Here is a 22,981-nt window from a genome sequence, read left to right on the forward strand (position 1 = left end):
TTCTGAGGAGCGGTGATTATGTTTAATTAGTACATTAAATCATAATAAAATAAGGGGCACATGAACTGCCCCTGAATAACAGGAAGCATCTGAGAGGCGGAAACAGGAGGAAGCTATTAGGCAGAAGGACTGTGAGCAGACAGAGTGGCCTGGAATAGAGCACACAGTATGTTTGGATCCAAGTAGAGAGAATATGGAGTATGGTGACATAAGTTAGAAAGTTTGGATGAGTTTGGCTGACCACGAATCACAGTTTAAGATGTTTGAGCTTAATTTGGTCAGCAAGAGAACCACTGAAACTTTAGTGGAATTATGTGAAGTAATCATGCAAATGGCTTCATAAAGGTTAGTCTATGATGACAAAGTGAGGTAGGAATGGAGAGAGATTAGAGCTTAAAGAGTGCTTAGTGGACAATTGACTTAATTAGGGCAAGAAGAGAGGTAATAATAATGGAAACAGAATTAAATGGAAGTCACAAACATTGGATATTAGAATTGAATGCCAGAACTGTGATCCAACAATTCCACTCCTGTGCAGTTATCCAAGATACAGTAAAGCCAGGATACCATAAAGACGCCAGCACAACTACGTTCATTGCAGCACTATTCACCATAGCCAAGGTATGGAATCAGCCTGATGCCCCTCAATGGATGAATGGATCAAGAAAATGTAATATGTATGTATATATATATATATATATATATATGTGTGTGTGTGTGTGTGTGATTTTACGCATCCATTAGAAAATTTACTCATCCATTAGAAAGAACTTTATTTGTACCATTTGTAAAGAAATTGTTAAGACCTAGAAAAAGTTATGTTAAGTGAAATAAGTCAGGTCCAGAGAGAGACAAAGGATGAATGTTTTCCTTTATAAGAGTAGAAGCTAGATTTAGCTTATAAACTTATAAGTAAATATGTTAGGTGGTATGCAGTGTACACAAATGTATTAACTGAAATACAGTAGATTGAAGGGAGAACTAAAATAGTGTAAATGCCTTAGAAAGACCAAGTCAAACTTCAGCAAAATAAAACACCAGGAACTGAGTACTCAAAAGGGGTGGACTAGGTCAAGGGGACAGGGGTGGGCAAATGAAGAGTAAAAGAGGGAGAGGATGCAGCCACGAATCCAATGTATATGCTACAAAATTAAGAAGAGTGAGGGAAAGGGTGAGTAGGGGAGGGATTAGTGAGAATGCTGAAAGAGGTGACATTGCTCAAGATTTATTATATTCATAAACTGCTTTGTTAAATGGCAACTCCTTGGTACAACTACTGAAAGATAATTAAAAAAAACAAGAAAAAGAGGAAAAATCGGAGTACTTTATCATTTCAAGTTCATGATTATGTGAAAAGTGGTGCCATCTGCAGAAATAGTGCTGGGTACCAGTGTTCACACCTGTAATCCTAGCTACTTAGGAAGCTGAGATCCTGAGGACTGCAGGACCCATCTCCAAAATACCAAGCAAAAGAGCTGGGTTGGAGGTGTGGCTGAGCAAGTGTAAATACCAGTCAAAAAAAGGTAGAAGAGAAGGTGTTGAGCTCACTAATACGTTGAGTTGAAGAACCAACAAACCAAGTCAGAACATGTGGAAACTGTGGAAAATACTGAGCTGTTACTGAGTCAGTGAGGGGTTAGATACACAGATCAGAGACTTGCTCTTCACAACACAATATGAGAAACCAGAGGATTGGATAAAGTTCTCCATGGCCAGACTGTCTATGGAGAGAGAAGAAATCTGAGGTGCACTGACAAATGCTGACATGCAGAGGGCTGAGGAAGAAAAGCCAAAAAATGGTTCAACGGAAATTAGAATAGAAAGTTATCAAGATTCCTTTTCAACAAGCACAACTTATTTGAAATCCCAGCTATGAGTGAAGCGTAGATAGGAGGATTACAATCTAAGGCTAGTATTGACAAAAAGTGCAAGACCCCATCTGAAAAATAACCTCAAACAAAAAGGGCTCAGGATGGCTCAGTGGTAGAGCAAGACAAGCACAAGGCCTTGAGTTCAACCCATAGTGCCTCAAAAAGTATGTGAATATATGTAATAATCCAGGAGATAATAAATTGCTATTAGAAAAAAGAAAAGACACAAAAAAGAAAGACAAAGAAAAAGGAGATATAAAGAAGAGCTTTCAAAGATGTAACAGATAAACTATCAGAGAACCCCAAACCAAAGAATCCTCATTAGCTGGAATGGCTGAGAACAGCCATTCAGGGAAGAGGAAAAGATGGGAACGGATGAAAGCACAAGCTGTAGTGTTCTACACTACATAATTTGAAGAAGGAAGCTCTAATATACTTGCTTTTTTATTCTGACCTTGAACAGCCTTTGTTACACTAACGTGAAAAACAATCCAGCCTTGTCCTCTAGTCTCTGAGGAGAATTTCATAAGGCAAAGCTCAAAACAAAAAAAGCAAATATGATTTTATTTCTGCTAGTAAAGATTCTTACTATTTGTAATCTTTGCAAACAAGGATAGTCTAATAACTGATGTGTTTAGCGAAATGTATTCCTGTAATCACTTTCAAAAAGTATCCTTGACCAGGAGCCAGTGGCTCATGCCTGTAATTCTAGCTTCTCAGAAGGTGGAGATCTGAGGATCATGGTTTGAAGCCAGACTGGGAAGGAAAGCCCAAGAGACTCTTATCCCCAATTAACTACCAAAAAAAGCTGTAAGTGAAGCTGTGGCTCAAATGCTAGCATGAGCAAAAGAGTTCAAATACAGCATTCAGGCCCCAAGTTCAAGACCCAGGACCCCCACTTCCCAAAAACGGTTTGGCATTAAGAGAAACATCAATTGGTATTGCTTTATCATTCTCTCTGAGTGCTTTTTAGGCCTTTCCTTCCATCTTTCTATCCAAATGAAAAAATGTAAATTTAAAAGATTCAAGAAATCCTCCAGTTCTTAGAAGTTTGGGGAACTTACAACTGGGTCAATGGAGAACTTGAAGTTAGAGACAGGAAACTGAAAGTATAATGAGGTGGAATAGACAAAGAATCAAATGGCTTAGTCAACACAATAGGCATAGTTTGTGTGTGTGTGTGTGTGTGTTTGAGAGAGTTACACAGAGAAGTAGGCAGAGGCACCTACTTAAGCTCCAGAGTACACAAGGTTGAGTATACAAGGTTCTGAGTTCAATTCCTAGTATCAACAAAATTGAATATTAAACCTACATAATAATGCCTCACAATCAACAGTCACTATTCAGTTATATACCATGTCTCAACATATTCAGAGATTTATGCTCATATAATCACATGAATACAGGTCTCTTTCAATCATGAGTGAGGCATCTGTTAATGAATGAGATCCATCACTGCCTTATAATTGTCAGAATAAACATTCCCACTCACAGCCCAGACAGAACATCACTTTTATTTTGAAGAGTCATGTTCTCTTACTTTAAACTGCATCATGTATCCTGGCTGTATAATGAGTTCTCGGGAGGAGAGAGCGTTGTGAGTCTTGTCCTTCTTTTTATTTGGCCAGTACAGGTGGAAGGATGGATTGCCACAGAATCCTGCTGTCCTTACTGCATTGGGGTAAAAACTCCAGTTTTCTTCATGAGAAGTGCCTTCTGTTAAAGTAAATTGAAAGCAACATGACATGTTATTTTCTTGAAGTTACCGGTGTACTGTTGAATTACTTGCATATATGTTCTAGCTTTTGGCTTACTCTTGAGGACTGATATTTATTTTATTTATCTTCTTTAATATATAGATCCAAGGTGTCAACAAAAATTTACCAAAAAACCCCCCAACTAAATGCTGGTATAATGATTACTACATTATCTCCCCCACCCACCCCAATGGTACTGGTGTTTGAGCTCAGGATCTTTCATTTTCCAGGCAGATACTCTCCCGCTGGAGCCACACCCCCAGCCCTAGGATTATCCCACTCCTTTTTTTTTTTTTTTGCCGGTTGTGGGGCCTGAACACTGTCCCTCAACTCTTCAGCTCAAGGCTAGCGCTCTACCACTTGAGCCACAGTGCCACTTCTGGCTTTTTCTGCTTATGTGGTGCTGAGGAATGGAACCCAGGGCCTCATGCATGCAAGGCAAGCGCTCTACCACTGAGCCACCTTCCCAACCCCTGATTATCCTACTCTTAAAATGTAATTGCTTGCACAAGTATACCAATAAGTTGCACAAATACAAAGTTCTTCTTGCTATACTTCTTAATCCATTGCAATATGTATCTCTGTGATAAACTGCTACAAGAAGTAAAATTATTTTGAGCTATTTTCAAAGTACACTTAAAAGAAGATACTCATCTTTAACTTATTAACTTATCTGAAGACATAACCAGACAACGGCTCATAGGGAAGAAAACTGTTTCTTACCGTCATCAAAAGTATCCACTAATTGACTAGGATTGATTTCTGCTCCACCAATCAGAATGTTGTCTAGTGCCCACTGAGCCCGCTCTACACCCGAGACCACGATCCCATTGCTGATCACAAAAGGCTGCCACCAACGAAGTCGAGTTGTGTTGGTGAGGGCATCCTCAGGAAGCAGTATGTAGTCATGTCTAACAGAAATGTATTTCTGGAAATCCATCTCATGAAGCAAAGTCCAAGTGATTCCTATAAACACAGGCATATCAACATAGTAACATATATGGGAAGACCTGCATCCTACCATCATCACTATACTGTAGATAAAACAAAGAAATCTTTTACCAGGAAATGAAAATAGACTTTTCTGACATGAATGCAGGTATTCAGTACTTAGAAACATTTTAATATGAGGCTGATGATTTTAGAAGAAGGATATTTAGATATATGAGGCCAAAACAAATACGCTGAAGTAAAAATGATGTATTTTCTGCTTTTAGAAGTTTTAGGTTCTTTTTTTTTTTTTTTTTGTGGGTCCGGTGTTGGGGCCTGAACTCTGGGCCTGGGTGCTGTCCCTCAGCTCTTCAGCTCAAGGCTAGTGCTCTACCACTTGAGCCACAGTGCCACTTCCGGCTTTTTTCTTTTTGCTTATGTGGTGCTGGGGAATCGAACCCAGGGCCTCATGTATGCAAGGCAAGCACTCTACCACTGAGCCACCTTCCCAGCCCAAGTTTTAGGTTCTTATGAGTACTGTGTCTTATGAATAATAAGACACATGCATGTTAATAGACAATAACTTCCAGTATTAAAATATAATTATCATAAATATATGAAATTTGTAATTAGATTGGTATGAAATTTACTTTTTATTGCTTGATAAGACTGCCAGTGAATGTTTCAATTACTTAAGAAAACATGTTTTGAATGAGATAAAATAGTATAGATTCATCTATCAGATAGTTATTAAGAATAGTATCTGTCTGCTAAAATATATTTTCTTAAAAACTCCCAGTTTTATCTAGCTTTACCTGATATAAAAAAATCAGAATTTTGTTGATATTCTATGACAAACTCATGAATTCAGAATATTTTCTTTCACAATTAAAGAAGTTTCCTTGTAGAGTCTTTAAAGTGTTTATTATATGCCTTTTAGTAGATGAACTTTTAAACATGCTTTAAAATGTTTTCAAAATTTGTCTTTTACTTGGAGACTCATATAAAATTTATTACTTAGTTGTATCACACATAATCAAGCTTTGGTTAAACGAAAAATATATTTCTTTATTCATAAAGTTTGGTGCTCATTTTTACTGTGATTTCTCTCAATTCCTCTTTTAGGTGAATTTAGTGTAGCACAGAAATCACAGGGATGGGCGACATGGAGCGCAACCAAGATCTCTAACTTTTTCTTTGTGACTTTCACAGTTTGCATTGTGGGCAAAAGCTTTGCAAAGATGTTTCTGAAAGATGGTGAATGGAATGTGGAAATCTGCTCCCAGATCTGGCTTTCACCCAGAAACATGCCTCCATTGGTAGAGTAGTCCAGCAGCACGCCTTCCTTCCGGCAGATGGGCCGATGGCAAGTGGTCATGTTGTTCTCACTACCAATGCGTCCCCAATACTGCAGGAATCTAAATGCAAGCACATATTTTCTATCAGAACAATGAATTAGAACCAACACTCAAGTCTAGCATAACAATTTCTTCAACACATGTGTTCCTTGCTTTGAGGCCAAATTACAATGTCACAATAAAAATTAACCAACATACTTTGCCCCTCTGAGATCCAAGTCTTGAGTAATAGCTTGTCTCACAGTAGATCCTCCAAAGTAGAGTGCAGTGTCCTCAGCAAGAATTCCACATTCAGTACAAGTACTTCCACCTTCTAGGGACATCCATAAGTCTGGCTTGATTTCTTCACTGTCAAAGCGTTCCTTCAGGAAAGTCTGACAAGTAAGATGAGTGGGTAGGATTACAAATAACAACCAAGAAGTGTAACTATGGAATACTTGAGACAATACAAAGTAACCAGCACTAAAAAAGAGATGAGCTCAGTGCTTTATTCCAAACACATTAAAAAAAAGCTCGTTTTCTTTTCTACCATATACTGAAGATCATGTTAACTGCTTAATGCAGGTTTTAGAGTTTTAAATCAACAGATAATTTAGAATTTAGAAGTCTTTTATGCAAAAGAGTTAAATCCTGTATGCGAAGACTTAAGCAATACCCCAAAACATAGGTATATATTTTATATAATATACAAAATATTATAATAGTATGCACCTTTGTGAGTGTGTAATATATGTGTACACATAGCTTATATGATATAGTATATGTAGTCAAATATCACTTTTTCTTTTTAGTCTCTCCATAGTGAAATCATTTTGTCCATAATACAGTTTTGCATTTAGTTTTATATTTTTAAATGAAAACATATAATGATAACTATGTGTTATGTGTTATAGTTACAGTAATTATATATAGTTCTTTGGGAGAGTCACCTAGTTATTACCTTATTGTGTGGTTAAGACCATTTAAATAGATTCTCTTTTTCTCAAACTTAGAACACCATCAAGTCTATAATTAAAGACACACAATTGCCTGCCAGTCTTACTTTACTTCACTAATGGTAGCAAATGAATACAATTTTTATAAATGAAGGTTTATATGTAAGAACATGAGTCAGAAGACAGCGTAGTTAGCCACACATCATCTGATGAGAAGGATTTGAATTGAATTCAGAATGTTGATTTGTACACAATTTCTTGTTCAACTGCAGACTCCTAATGAAATCTGAAGGTTCATGAGACATGGGACCTTTAGGTTACTTGTGATGCTAGGCTTATAAAGCTGGGTTTCTCACGTGCCCTCCTCATTTGATGAAATGGACTTATACCTTCTGGCATGAGTCAGCATCGTCTCAATTGTATTTTGAGTAATTTTTCCATTTCAAAGCTGTTGAAGTGTTGAAGAGAAACGAAAATGACTGACAGAGCAGGTTTTGTGTACTGGCTTGCTTTTCTTGGGTTTCAAACACTGGTGCCTTTTTAGCTCAGCCACTTTTCTGTCATCCTCATGGAGAATATACCATACTTATTACAGAGATAAAATGTATATGTGGCAACTACGGTGAATGTCAAATAATGCTGAACAGCAAAAGCTTCCTGGAGTGACCTCTTTATTCTTAATATTCAACCACTTCTTACCATCAATTAACCATTACACGGAATTTCCTGAACAAAAATTCAGTTTATTAATTGAAAATGTGAGTTAAAAAAGGATTAATACCTGACTTTATATAAAGTCTGTATAAATAGAAAGCCAGAATGTTTATATTCTTTAATGTATACAATAGTATGTGAATAAAGTTGGATGAGAATTTGATCCTAATACTTTTTTTCCTTTCTTGTTTTTCAGTACTATACTTTGAACTGGGGGCCTCATATTTACGTTTCCTCTGTTATTTCTTTTCATAGGCATTTTTGCCTGGGATTTGTTCCAGACCTTGATCCTCCTACCACCTCCCACATAGCTAGGATTACTGGTGTGACCCACCACACTTGGCTTGTTCCTTAAAATGGAGGGAAGTTTCACTGGCTTTTTGCCTGGACTGGCCTTAAATCACTATCTTCTGGATCTCTGCCTCCCATGTAGCTGGGATTATAGGCATAAGCCACTGTGCTTATTCCACATTAAAGTTTCCAATCAAAGGATTTATTTCCTGGGGGGTACCCAAAGGACTTTGTAATAGATCATTAGTTTCCCATATAAGTTGATTTTAGACATGGCTTGTAATGTGAGTAACTGCTCCTGTGAGGGACTTGAACATTACCTTTAGAGTATGAGTCAAGTAGCAGTTTGGCCCAGAGTATCCAGGATCACAGATGCACTGTTCCTTTAAGCAATCTCCATGGCCCCGGCAGTTGTCCAAGCATCCCGGGCCCAGGTAGAAATTATCAATTGCCCACTGCATGTCTGAGTACTTCTGATAGAACCTGAATCTCACGGGACTATTGGTAAAACAAGGCAACAGAGTGAAAAACAAAAGCCAGCTTCATTCAAGTCCCTTTGGCTGCATTGTATACTCAGTACTGAAAAGACACATAAGGTACTTTTGCTAGATAAAATCTGTTTTCTAACCACTGTTCTCTTTTACTTTCTATTGATGGTACTATGAGTAAGTAGCTGCTTTCATCTAAATTTTATTCAAACTTGTAAGACAAATGAAAACCAGTGAGATTTCTATTTTAAATGACAGGTATATCTTCACAATACAAATCTGTACCTTTCATGAGTCAGATATCAGATGAACTGGAGTTCAGTGGTGGTGGGGCAATTTGGGCTCCTTAATTATACTAATCATACAGAGAGGGAGGTCGCGGCAGAGTTGTCAGCCTGCACACAGCCTCAGAAAATTCTAGAATTTTAAAAGGTGGACGCAGCCACTTCTGAATTCCCAGAAGATAACTGATATGCTTGGAATGACTATGCTAGTTAGAAAACAATTTTAAGCTGATTATAATAAAGCAGAATTTCCCAGAGATTCTTTTTTTTTTTTTTTTTTTTTAATTTAATTTTATTTTATTTGAGAACATACTGTACAGAGGGGTTACAATTACATGGGCAGGATAATGCATACATTTCTTACCAAGCATTGCAGCCTCCTCCTTTGTTTACCCTTCACCTCCCTTCCCAGCCTCCCCCCTCCCTCCCACCCAATCATACCCCCCCTCCCCCCCCCCCGACATTGTAAAGTCCCAGAGATTCTTAATTCATGATTTTTTTCTGTCTTTTGAGGAAATAAACAGGTTCTAATTAATCTTAAAAAAATAAGTTGGACAATCCTGGATAAAAAATAAAAGGGCATATGAAAGAACTTTCTAGGGCAATAAAAATGTTCTGTATTTGATTTTATGTGTGTGTGTGAGGGTTACATGGATTACACAATAGTAAAAACAACACTGATCTGAACAGTTAAAATTTTACTGGCTGCAACTTATACTGCATAATTAGAGAGAAAGACAATAGAGGAGGAAATGGGCATAGGATGGTAAGTGCTGGTGGTTCATTTCAGGTGATTCATAGAAGATAATCATCATAATATAACTTCCCTACTCATTGAGTGGCCAGGAATGGGTTAATACGTGTCAGTGAGGTGCAAGGAAGTGCAAGAAAGAAAAGCAACTCTCTCTCCCACCAGATTCAGCATTCTGGTCTAATTTTCTAGCTGAATCTTAATGTTTAATAGTGGAACCAGCGTGGGAGATGAGGATGACACCAATGCTGCTGGCAGAGGAGCTAGGAGAAAGAGAGTAAACACAAATGGTGTCCTTGAAGACACGTCCCCTCAGCTTTGGATTCTTTTCTTATTGATGTAACAAATGCCTTCTCCCCTACACCAGTACTAGAGTTTGAACTCAGAGCCTTGGGCCTTCCTCACCTTGTTTGTTCAGCTGGAGCTTTATCAATTGAATTATATCTCTAGCCTGGCCTTTTATTTGAGGTGCAGTCTTGAAGACTTTTCTGCCCAGTTGGGCATTGAACTGTGATCCTCTGGATCTCAGCTTCCTGAGTGGCTAGAAGTACAGCTATCGGCCACTGGTGCTGGGTTACAAATGTCTAATTGATCCAGTTTGGATATTATTTTTGTTTTGTTTACCTGCAGCTGAAGGCATTGTGATTTAGTTTCCTAGTATGCTAACTGAACAAGCCCTTTAGATTCATTTTAGAAAACTGGGTGGTTCTATAGTAAGTGATATGCACAGGACACTAGAAAAGATGTGTGTGTGCTTCTACAAAGGCCCGCAGGTTCTGGTCATATATCATAATCTGTTTCACAAGAAGGTTTTTCATTTAGCCAGACTGTATGATTAATTCAGTAGGGGCATGCCTGTCATTTTGTTTAATGCATCTCTTTTCTTAATTTTACAGTAGAAGGGAAATCTTTTAGAATTGCCTTAAATTAACTTATCTACAGGCTTTCCAAAGCATGGTTTCTTCACCTTGGCTCACCACTGCTCCATGCTAATTACTTTTCACTGCAGGTGTAGAAAATTATGCTTTGTGATAAGAGGAAAATGAAACCCATGAGGCACCTTGTACAAATAGCATGCATGAGGATTTGCTCCTTGTGTGATCATGGAATTGGAAAGCACATGTGCTTGGTGGATGACTGTGTACAAAGTCAGTAAGGCAGAATACACCTTCCCATTTAACCCCAAGGCTATCACTGGTCTGTTCGCATTTGATGACACCGAAGTTTAGAAAATGGAATGACAGGCCAAGGACCATTTTCTCAAGTCTCTTAAAGTCAGTTGATCCTAGAAGTTTACTTAGAGTTAAGAAACCCTTAGAGTTAGGGGAGAAAGAATACCCACAATTAGACACAATTTCAGACTTGACAACAGTCTCCCCTATTGACTGTGTATTTGGATCCAGGCTTTAATTTTCTACTTACTTTCCCACTAAGCTTTCAGGGAGCGGGTAGGTGATCCTTTTCCATCCCTTAGTTGGGAAGAATACAGATGGCTGAGAAACAGTTCCAGAGCATTTTGGGTCAGCAGGCAAGCACTGAGGGACCAGATAATTCCAGCTTACGCCAAAGTCAGTAGAGTATTGCACATGGATTTGATTCTGGGCAATTTTTTCAGACACTTTGCATCCCACAGAGATCTAATAAACAGAAAATCAAGATTGTCAAGGTATTCAAACCATGTTACATATTTCTGCTCCAAGGTCTTAGCAGCAAGGAAGCCACAGGTCACTTGATATACACCATCCCGTATTTCCAGGTTCATTACTTGTTCTGCTGATGGGCAAGTGAGATTGAAATGTTTGCCCAAGGTGACAAATTACAAAAAGTGCCAAATAGGTTGGGCATGGGATCTGGAGAAAAGCTGAAGCCTGTGCTTCTGCTATTCTGGCTGATTGCCTTGGAAGGCCTGAGCCTGCTCTTACAAATTGTTTTGTTAATGGTCTGGCACTTCTATTTGGCAGAATACTTGACCAAGAAGGATTGCTAACAGCTTTACCAATTTTATTATTTTGTCATACAATTTATGGCTCTCAATAAATCACTTTCACCCACAAGTTAGATGCAATGAAGTGATAATAAAAGATACTTTCAAGAAAGTACAGCACCCTTCCTTAAGGGAGATAGCTAAAAGGCAAGATTTTTGGCTCATTCCATGGGATTTAGGATTACAGAACAGATCAGAATAAATCATGGCCAGGATATTGGCCAGAGTTGATATTGGCATGAATTCTAATCATATTTTTGTTTCTCAAAACTTTTTTTCTTCAGAAATATCCAAATGCTCTTGTTTTAAAAAAGAGAGACAACCGCTTTAATCTCCTTTGAAAGAAACAATTTCTGCCAACATTAGTGACTTAGGAAGTTGGAATCAGTTTCTTACATTTTTATTATCAATATTTTACTCTTGCAGCATTTAATCTTGAGCAGTAATCCACCTAGTCTTATGAAAGTTACATTCAGAGATAGTTCAGAAATAAAATACTTTAAGTGATTAAGTACTATATAGGTGACTGTGTGTTAACAATAAATTTTATTTCTCTAAGTATATGTTGTCAATGAACCATTTGATGATCGCTGTCTAATGATTTTTGATTGGTTCTGTTGGTAAGGTAAGGCTATTTATGGAATGGAAACCATGATGTATTACCTTGAACTGCATAATCCAGCCCTCAGTGGGGGTCAGGTCATGGGTGACTGCATACACCTCTCGTCCATCATGGCTGCCACAGATCATGACGCCATCAGGAGACTCGCAGAATCTCTCCACTGTACAGTCATCATGGAACAGCCAATGCTCATTCACTTGAAAACAGATAAAACTATCATGATGACTTTATGATATTCTGGGTCTATATTCTAGAAGGTATGTACATTGAACGCTAGTGCATGCTAATAAGAATCTTTAATAGAAACTTCTACACACAATATACTATAATACAATACACACTAATGTCAACATATCATTTTAGGAACATGTATACTAGAATGGCTGAAATAAATATACTTTTTAAAAGCAAAAAATGCATATACACAAATGAAGTTGTTAGTCAATACTGAAAAGAGAATGTTTGCATTGAATGTGTCATATATTAAAATAAAAGGAAATAGATGACTAATTTCTTGATATTTAACTTTTAAACAGTATCTAGTGGAGAGAAAGAATTTTAAAGAACTTGAGTTAGCTGCTGCTACACAAGTTAGTTACTGCTACTCAAGTTCTGGTAGTTTTCTTTAGGTTGTTAAAAAGCTAGTATGGAATTTTTTTTATAGCTTTATTGAGGTACAGTTGTCACTCAAGCATTTCATACTTTAATATATGTGTCTTGATGAGTTTGGAAATAGTCATACACCTGCAATATATAACATCACCAACCAAGCTGGTAGACAACCATCACTTTCAAAAATTTCCCTATGTTCCTTTGTGTGTGTGTGGGGCTGGGAAGGTGGCTCAGTGGTAGAGCGCTTGCCTAGCATGCCTGAGGCCCTGGGTTCGATTCCTCAGCACCACATAAGCAAAAAGAAAAAAGCCGGAAGTGGCACTGTGGCTCAAGTGGTAGAGCGTTATCCTTGAGCTGAAGAGCTGAGGGACAGCGCCCAGGCCCAGAGTTCAGGCCCCACAACCGGACACACACACACATACAAAAAAAAAAAAAACTCCAAACCTTTGTGTGTGTGTGTGTGTGTGTGTGTGTGTGTGTGTGTTAGGAATATCTAGTATGAATCAATGAGGATTGTGTAAGAAATCTCTCTAAAAACTATTGAACAATAGGAGATGGGGGAATGGGGAAGGAGAAAGCTACAAAGGGGGTTCATATATGATATTTGATATGTACATATCATATATGATATATGATATATGGTGAACACCCTCAGTACAATTACCATACACATACAAAAACTGAAAGACAGGAAAGTAAAGCTGGCTGTGCTAGAGGAAGGTCCCTAGCAGGAAGGGTGGAAGGGGGAATGAAGAGGGTAAATGAGGCTCAATATGACTGATATATTTTGTGTGCCTATATGAAAGCAGAGCATTGAAACTTGTTGACACTGTCCTAACAATTGGGGAGGGAATGATGGAAAGAGAGTGATGAGGGAGGGGTGAGCCTAATTAGGTACACTGTATGCTTTTGTGGAAGAGTCACAATGAAGTCCTCCTGCACAGCTAAAGCATGCTAATAAACAATCTTTTAAGAATGCACTGTATATACTACATGATCAAGAAAAATAAGCGAAGGGGAGTGAAAATGTCAAAAGGATGACACAGATCAAGAGGCACTGTATACATAAATTGCTTTGTTAAATGGCAAACAATTCAATGCATAATCTAAACAGTGAGGGAAGCGGTGGGGTGGTAGTGGTGGGTGAGAATGTTAAAAGGGGTGATATTGATCAAGAGCACTGTGTTCATAAACTGCTTTGTTGAATGGCAACTCCTTTGTACAAGTACTTAAAGAAAATAAAAATATTTAAAAAATAACTAAGATTTCCTCCAAAAAATCTTTTAAAAGAAGCATCTAGTAAGAGATCTAGCCTAACATATTCTAAATGCATAATATTGTATTCTTAACTGTAGGTACTACATTGTATCTGGATCTTTGGAACTGACATATTTTACAAATCAGGAACTTTATACCCATTGAAAAATGATTTTCCATTTTCTCCTCTCCAGATACCTATTCTCCTTAATTAAATCAACAAATAATTTTACAGGTCCAGCAATTAGAGAAAAATCAAAACTTCACATTGTACAATGTGTTATAAATACTACCTCTAATTTCAAATTGTGAAGTTGTTATTAGTGTGGCAAAGTTAAGGTACATCATTATAAAGAGATTATTTAAGAAATTCAGATTATTTCTAAAATTATATAATCATAAAGTTACCTCAGTAATGCTCCTAATATTTGAATATTTGGATATGTGTATTTGAGAACATTTAAGGTATTTAAGACATTAAAAAATGAATCTTGACTTCTAAGTCAGATCAACAGTAACTCGTTGAAGAAATACACCTAGCCCAAGCCAAAACAAACAAACAAAAAAAAAACAAAGCCAAAATGAACTGATGAAATAGATTTGGCAGATTCTAAAGAAAGACCATGAATTAGTGCAGAACACCCCTACCCCATCCCCTCCCAATTTTCTTTCTCTTCTGGAAGGGGAGTTTTCATATCTTAATTGGTATCTTAGAAAGATCAGAAATAAAAACACATTCATAATTGCATCTAATTTTTTTTTTTTTTGGTCAGTCCTGGGGCTTGAAGTCTGGGCTTGGGCGGTGAACCTGCGCTCTTCAGCTCAGGGCAAGCACTCTAACATTGAGTCACAGCGCCGCTTCCGGTTTTTTAGTGGTTTATTGGAGATAAGAGTCTCACGGGCTTTCCTGCCCAGGCTGGCTTTGAACCGTGATCCTCAGCAGATCTCAGCTTCCTGAGTAACTAGGATCACAGGCATGATCTAATTAGCCGGTGCCTGGCTTGCATCTAATTCTTGATTCACTTTGGGTTCATAGGTTCAACCTGAGAACTTCCTGGTTGGCTCTATATTCACAGTGGAGATAAGCAGGTGTGACTGGAGGATTGGGGGCCAGTGGGTTAAAGTCAGATGGCCTCAGAGAATCCACAGAAGAGACTGAACAATCCCACTGTTAATTAAGGCTTCACCCACAGTGTGTCTGTTTGATGCTGTCTGAGTATAACACGTGCCTGCAGAACAAGCAGCTTATCTCTGGGATTCAAATGGCAACAGCATTACCATTATCTGTGTCTTCACTCTGAGGGATTTGGGGACATGTTTAATCCTACATCACAGACAGGACTCAGGGGTCAAAGTGCACAGAAAGAGGAATTCCAATAAAAATACTCTCAAGTAGTTAATTCTGGGGTGCATATTTTTTTATGCTAGAACTCTGCAATCTTGATGAAAAGGGGTTAACCAACTAATCTCTTCTGGCATATTAGAAGTTTCAAGAAATATCATTTTGTAAGGCACATGAGTGAGCTAGAATATTTACTCTTTCACTTTAATATCATCAATTAGGTCTGAAGTAAAATAGCATTTTAGGTATTTGGAATACAGAAGCAATGTTTATATTATTCACTGATTGTGAATTCACTTATGTAAAACAAGAAAACATGTTATTTAGCTACACTGTGAATAAGATCTATGTAAGCTTCACTTTTTTTTTTTTTTGCCAGTCCTGGGGCTTGAACTCAGGGTCTGGGCACTGTCCCTGAGCTTCTTTTGCTCAAGGCTAACATACTACTACTTGAGCCACAGTGCCACTTCTGGCCTTTTCTGATTATGTGGTACTGAGGAATCGAACCCAGGACATCATATATGCTAAGCAAGAACTCTACCACCAAGACACCTTCTTATCCCCTATGTAAGCCTCTTAGAATAAGACTGCTTTCGTTGGGTGCCAGTGGTTCATGCCTATAAACCTACCTACTCAGGAGATGAAAGCTGAGGATTGTAGTTCAAAGCCAACCCAGGCAATAAAATCTATGATAATCTTTTTTTTTGGGGGGGGTCCGGTCGTGGGGCTTGAACTCTGGGCCTGGGTGCTGTCCCTCAGCTCTTCAGCTCAAGGCTAGCGCTCTACCACTTGAGCCACAGTGCCACTTCTGGCTTTTTTCTTTTTGCTTATGTGGTGCTGAGGAATCGAACCCAGGGCCTCAGGCATGCAAGGCAAGCTCTCTACCACTGAGCCACTTTCCCAGGCCCCAAAAATCTATGATACTCTTATCTCCAATTAGCCACCAAAAGCCAGAAGTGGAGCTGTGACTCAAGTGATAGAGTGTTAGCCTTGAGCTCAGAGAAAGCACCCAGGCCCTGAGTTCAAGCCCCAAGACAGGTACAAAACAACAACAAAAACTACAACTACAACAAAACTGCTTGGTAATGATGATGAAGGATACTTAAATATTTTTCTATTTGCAAAGGTGATTTTTAAAGCAATTATACCATGGTGTGATATACTAATAATGAAATAAAATTATTCTAGTCAGCAATATCAAAGTTAAAATAAATTTCTTAAGAACATGGTGGAAATTAGGATCAAATTCTAAGTAAACCCAGAAGGCTATGAAATATATCAAGATTATAATTTTGTTACAATATATTTATATAAAGGCATTTAAAAAAGACTAGGAAACTATACCATCCTTGTCTCATGGGTGATTTTTACCTTCATACTTGTCCTTTTCTGCAGTGTCTCAATTTCACACATTGTATAAGTATTGCTTTTACAATAAAACATTGCTGATTAAGTATTTTAAATTATTAAATTTACTCAAATTAAATCCCCTCACATGACATTTTCTAAGAAGTTTCTCATTAGTCTTATGACTGTAAATTTATCCAGATTGTGTCTTTCATGTACGGCACTAGTGCATGTGACATACTACTACTATTTTAACAGCTCCAGTGGTACAGTAGCGATTTGTACTGTATGGATGCACTTACAGTTCTAGTATGAGATAAAGAAGGCACTGTTATTTTATCTGATGATAATATATTTATGTAGGATCACCAATACAACCAATATATTACTTTTAAAAAGTTACCAGAATAGTCACTGTGTCTGACATACAGCAAACAAAAACTGGATATCAAAACAAGTGACCAAGGAATGTTGGCTTTTTACCCAAAGCAGAAAACAAAAAACATAGCAATGAATATATTCCAAGTTAAGGAAATTATCCTGTTAATAAGTTATAGAATGCTATTTATAAAGCACACTGGCAATCTTGGAATGGAAGGAGAGGTTTAGCTATAATGTCAACTAGGAAGGTTGACAGGAACAAAAAAAGGCAGGTACGTTCCATTGTTGCCACATTATCTGAGAGTCTGAAAGGGTCCATTTCATACTATTTTAGAAGGCTCACATCTACACAACTGAATTTCTAATGATTCTATTATTATTATTATTGGTACTGGGATTAGAACTCAGGGTTATAGGCTTTGCTAGGCAAATTCTCTCCACTGAACCATGAAGCCAGCCTTCCATTGTGTTTTCGTTTAACATTAGGGGATAAGTTACCTGAAGTTTTGTCCTCCATAAACATGTCAAAAGCAATTCTCCCAACTGGGCCTGCATCTGCAGGGGAGCGCTCGTGCTGGGGCACTGGTGCGCTGCTGAAGGTATCCAGCATGACGGTCCTCTGGTCAGCAGAGCCTGAGATGAGGACATTGTCAATGGCCCAGTCATTCTGGTCTAGGCCATCATGTTTTGGCTGCCACCAGCGGAAGCGAGTAGCCGTCTCTTTAGCATCAGGAGGGAGAAGAATATTGACGAATCTAAAAGAAAATATTAGGGGTGTGAAAATGTTAAATAGCTCATGTGAGCACAAGATTTACATTCAGTGATAAGACATCAATAAGAAAGGTATTAGGGCTTGAACTCTGGGCTTGGGCAATGTCCCTTAGATTTTTTTTTTTTCCATTCAAGGCTAATGATCTACCCTTTCAGCCACAGCTCTCCTTTCAGCATTTTGGTGGTTAATTGGAGAGAAGAGTCTTGTAGACTTTCTAGCCTGGAATGGCTTCAAACCCTGATCCTCAGATCCCAGCTTCTTGAGTAGTGAGGATTATATGCTTTTGTTTTTATTTGGATTTCTGATACTTGGATTTACATGTGTTCTGGGATTATGCCCATCATTCGGTATATTCCTTGGACCTTCATATACTAATGGTGATTGGCATTAGGGAAGGAAGAAAAGTACAGTCTATGAATCTTAGAATCTCACCTGTGGTGTTATTGGTACCGCTGAGATCTTTAGGCAGAGACACCTCTAAACTGTTTCTTAAGACAGAAACCCAAACCAACTATGTATCCACACCTGAAACCTTTCTCCTTTCTTCACAGTGGTCTCAGAGGCATACTCTACCAACAAATTAGAAACCTCCCTATACCTGAGAATGTCCTATCAGAAAGTTTTGTTCAAAGATTAGTTATTAGAGATAAAATAGAAGTACAAACCTATACTGATCAAGATGCATCGTACTCATTAATGATTTGCTGAATGGTAACTCCTTTATACAACTAAATATAATAAAAATAGAACTTAGAAAAAGAAAAAAGAAATACAAACCCAGGTTTACTATACTGGTCATAGAAAATTTCCATTAGCAAGTTCCAGGTAATGCCTCCATTGACAGAATATTCTAAGAGGACGCCTTGGTTGCGGTTGTTTGGGGTAATCAAGCATCCGTACATGAAGTAGAATTGGATAAACTCAGCATTCGTGAGGTTTAGATCCACAGTAACTAACAATCGACTGCAACCCTAAGGAAAAGCAGAATGAGGAAAAATGATTAGGGGGTTTGATTGGAGGTTTTATATGCTTTTAATTTGTTACACCTTCTTTTTGATTATCCAAGTGACATAATATTGCAGGACTGAGTTTCTTATCACCTATCTTCCTGGGCCAACTCTTGGCATTGTGTCTGGTACAATGCAGGTACTTAGCAAAAGTATGCTGAACTAGGACATTTCAGTATTCAAGATCTCCAGGGCCATGTATTCTAAACAGTGTGTGTGTGTGTGTGTGTGTGTGTGTGTGTGTGTGTGTGTGTGTGTGTGTGTGTGTGTGTCTTTCCCTTCCTCCCTACCTATCTAAATGTTTGGTAGTATTAGGGTTTGAATTCAGGGCCTCATGCTCACTAGGCAGGTGCTATACCATGAAGATATGCCTCAAGCTCAGTTTTTTAAATAAGTTTTTTATTGTGAAAATAATAAGTTTTTATTGTACAGAGGGGTTACAGTTTCATGAGCAAAGTAATGAGTACATTTCTTATTAAGCATTGTTTCCTTCTCCTTTGTTTTTCCCCTACCATCCTGATTTCCCCCTACCATCCCTTCCCTCCCACTTCCACAACTACACCCCCTCCACCCCCCCTCCATTCTCTGCCAGCCGCCCCCCCCCGCCTAAACTGTAAAATTTGTTGCTCAACAGTGTCTTGTACATCTCATTGTTACAGTGGGTCAACCTGTATCCCTATTTAAACATTTTGTTTTTTCCCTTCCCCTCCCCAAATTATACAGCCAGCATTATACTTAATGGTGAAAAACGGAAGCCATTTCCTCTAAACTCAGGAACTTCTCTTCAATTTAGTATTAGAATGCCTAGCTATAGCAATAAGACAAGATGCAAACATAAAGGGGATCCAAATAGGGAAAGCTGAAGTAAAACTCCCTCTCTCTGCAGATGACATGATCTTGTATTTAAAGACTGGAAAAAATTATATTAAGTGAAGTAAGCTGGGCCCAAAGAAACATAGGTCCCATGGTTTCCCATATTTGCAATAACTAGTATATGTCTGAGACAAGCAGAAACGGTCAGATAAGTTGATGTTAGGCGAAATGAACCCCAAGATAAGGACTCAAATGTTTTTTCTTTCTTGCTATTGTTTCTAACATGTTTATAAGATGATTTCTTTGTTCCTTGGTATAACACCTGTTTTCACTATATTTGATGTTGGTATAATTTGTAGAGGGGAAGGGAAAAAAACCAATTGTTTAAATAAGGATACAGGTGGACCCATTGCAACAATGAGATATACAAAATGCTATTTTGAAAAACGAACTTTACAACTTGGGCGGGTGTGTGTGTGTGTGTGTGTGGTAGTGGTGGTGGTGGTGGTGGTGGTGAGGGGGGTAGTGGCAGGTCAGGGAGGGGGGAGATGGGCAGGGATGATAAGGGGAAATAAAGAAGGAGGCAACAATGCTTGATAAGAAATGTACTCATTACCTTGCTCATGTAATTGTAACCCCTCTGTACTGTATTTTCACAATTAAAAACAAACAAAAAAGAATCCAACGGACTCCACTACCAAATTACTTTGGCAAAGCAGCAGGGTATAACCCTCAAAAATCAATGGCTTTTCTGTATGCCAACAATGAGAAGAGTGCGGGTGAAAGCTTAGTTTTGTTTTTTTTTTTTACTGAATATATTTAAGAGAAGGTTTTGTTTTTTGCAGTATCTGGACTATGCTTTGCCTATTTTGGGTTTCCTATAATTACTGGAATGACAGTAACTACTGTTCATAGTGTCCACCTTGCCTCCATTGGGATGGAGTCTTGTGGATTTTTCTTCCAGGTAGGTCTGGAACCACGATCCTTGCAATTTCAATGTCCCATATTGCTTAGGATGAGAGATATGCAGCACTATACCTAGTTATAGGTTAAGAATAGGTCTCATGAACTTTTCTTCCTGGGGTGGCTTTGGATCACACCTGCTTCATTCTCCCAGGTAGATATTACAAGTGTCAGCCACAAGCTTTAGTTACTTTACAGGTAGTCTTAAACTTCTGGCATAGTTGGCTAAGGACTGTAGTCCTCCTGTCTCTTACTCTGTTTGATTTTTTTAAATTTTTTATTGTAAAGATACTATACAGAGGGTTACAGTTACATGAGCAAGGTAATGAGTACACTTCCTATTGAGCATTGTTACCCCCTCCATTGTTTTCCCCCTACCATCCCTTCCCTCCCTCCCTTCCCCGAGAACTCTGCTTAATTTTTAAGACAGAATCTTGAGATATAGACATAGACATAGATACAGATACAAATATAGATAGATATATTTGCCTGGGGTTAGCCTTGAACTAGAATTGTCCCCCTGCTGTCTCCTGTATAGCTGGGATCACAGTCATGTGTAGAACTTGTTGTATTTTGTATTAGTGTACATTAATAGAACAAGAGGGGTTCATTGTGATATTTCCATAGAAATGTACAGTGTATTCTGAACAGACCCACCCCTTCTATTATACTACACTAACCCCCCTTCTTTCCTCTCCTCTTTCACAAGTAGTATTTAGTGGTTTTTAAATGTTATCTTCATATATAAGTATATAAATATACATACATATAATAATCCTATTGACCCAGCAATCACTATATTTTAAAAAGAAACAGCAATGTATGAACTAGCATGTTGAAATGACTAATTTAATCTTTTTTTGATTGATTAATTATTTTGGCTACAATTAGCTAAGCAGATGCTCTGCCACTTGAGCCACTTTGCCAGTCCTGAAATGACTATTTTACTTATTTAATTTTTTTCCTGAGATGACTATTTTAATATGGAAGTTTAAAATGACTGCAACTGAACAGTCATGTAATTTAATTATAATTAGAGCTAATAGTTGAAATGCTTCTTGTTGAAATATTTATAGTTGATTTTAGTGCCATCTATATTAATTTGTTAGTTAATGTTGACAAGTCAGAATCTCTTGGTTGAACATTTGTGGAACTCTTCTTAAGCTTGGAAGAATATCATAAACACTGCCTTCCTTCTGAGTCAGTGTTAATGACTATGAAAGTCCTATATTATGCCTGCCCTCTGATTACTGTTGGGTTAAAATTGTGAGCATAAGTAACATACTTCATTGGCACCAGTGCAAGCTCTAAGGTAGAGCATGGTAGAAACATAAAGAGCTGATCATGAATTTATTACTGTTTAAAGATCAATCTGCTGATCTAATTATGGTATTGGAGAGGTTGAATTTTTAAGCAGTCAATTTTGGCAACAAAATACAGTGATCAAAAAAGTTCATAGAAATTTTCCAATATTGCTGCTGATATTCACAGAACAATATGCTATAAATACAAATGCCTAGTAATGGCTCAAATAATTTAAAGAAAAGATTATTCTTAATAAATTTAGGAGCCATTGAAACTTATTTTCCAGATATTTTTTTAGTTCCTTAAACTCCAAATTTATTTCAAGCCTAAAGGTTTTCAATTCAGACAGAATCTCTACACACACACACACACACACACACACACACACACACACACACACACACACACACACTGTGCAAGTTTTCTCTCCTCCTCGGAATGGAAAGACAAATAAGTCCTTTTAAAATGTGCACTTAAATATTCCCTGTTCTAACACTATCCTGGATGGCTAAATTCTCTCAATTGTTCTGTTGTACAAAAATACTAGAAAAAATACGTATTTTCTGATTTTTATAAAATTTTGAGTTCAGGCCAGGGTTGAGCATTTAGGGTAAATGATTTTGTATCTTGCATTCCTTATTAAGCTTCAAAAGTGGCTCAACAAATTGGGGAGCACTTAAAGCATGCTCAAATGAATAAGCAACAGCGAAGTCCTCACCCCACTGAAATGGAGGGCCAGTCCTGAAGCCACAGCTCCACATACAGTACTCAGTTTCCCGCCGTTCACAGTTAGCCAGTTCTGGTTAGAGGGCGCTCGATTGAAGTTATCTTTGAGTTGGGTTGGAAGGGTGGTCTGAGGCTCCTCGCAGTACAGGCCACCCCACTGCTCATCACAGCTGGGTGTGGAAGAAGAGAAAGGGAGAGGCAACATTGAACAAAACCCTTGCAATTACGGAAGACAATGCCTTTTGCCAATCCAGGAAGATGAAAGGTTACTGATTTTTCCCCTTCGCAGTGATATAGGTTAGAAATAAGCTGTGAAGTAACTACATCGTAACTTTTCTCAAATAGTGACTTGGGATTACCAGTGGAGAGAAAGAAGAAACTTTTAAAGTTACTAAACCCTTATTTCTACATCACACAGTGCTGGATGGACGACAATTACAGCTGGCAAACAAAATTGGTGGGTGCAGCAGT

The 22,981-nt window shown here is 38.0% G+C and overlaps 1 protein-coding gene across 2 annotated transcripts in view; it reads right to left on the reverse strand.

Annotated features, from left to right (window-relative positions):
• Positions 1 to 22,981, reverse strand: part of Reln (reelin) — a 452,156-nt gene that overhangs the window by 16,766 nt on the left and 412,409 nt on the right. For both annotated transcript variants that reach the window (XM_042684785.1, XM_042684786.1), the window contains exons 48-57: positions 22,503 to 22,680; positions 18,474 to 18,667; positions 17,423 to 17,679; positions 12,027 to 12,181; positions 10,802 to 11,016; positions 8,177 to 8,354; positions 6,115 to 6,290; positions 5,870 to 5,976; positions 4,352 to 4,594; positions 3,412 to 3,587 (exon numbers count right to left, since the gene is read on the reverse strand). In XM_042684785.1, coding sequence (XP_042540719.1) covers positions 3,412 to 3,587; positions 4,352 to 4,594; positions 5,870 to 5,976; positions 6,115 to 6,290; positions 8,177 to 8,354; positions 10,802 to 11,016; positions 12,027 to 12,181; positions 17,423 to 17,679; positions 18,474 to 18,667; positions 22,503 to 22,680 — 1,879 coding nt within the window. The remainder of the gene's footprint in view (positions 1 to 3,411; positions 3,588 to 4,351; positions 4,595 to 5,869; positions 5,977 to 6,114; positions 6,291 to 8,176; positions 8,355 to 10,801; positions 11,017 to 12,026; positions 12,182 to 17,422; positions 17,680 to 18,473; positions 18,668 to 22,502; positions 22,681 to 22,981) is intronic.

This window comes from Dipodomys spectabilis, unplaced genomic scaffold (genome assembly GCF_019054845.1).
Source record: "Dipodomys spectabilis isolate Male_0828 unplaced genomic scaffold, ASM1905484v1 ptg000089l, whole genome shotgun sequence".
Taxonomy (NCBI): domain Eukaryota; kingdom Metazoa; phylum Chordata; class Mammalia; order Rodentia; family Heteromyidae; genus Dipodomys; species Dipodomys spectabilis.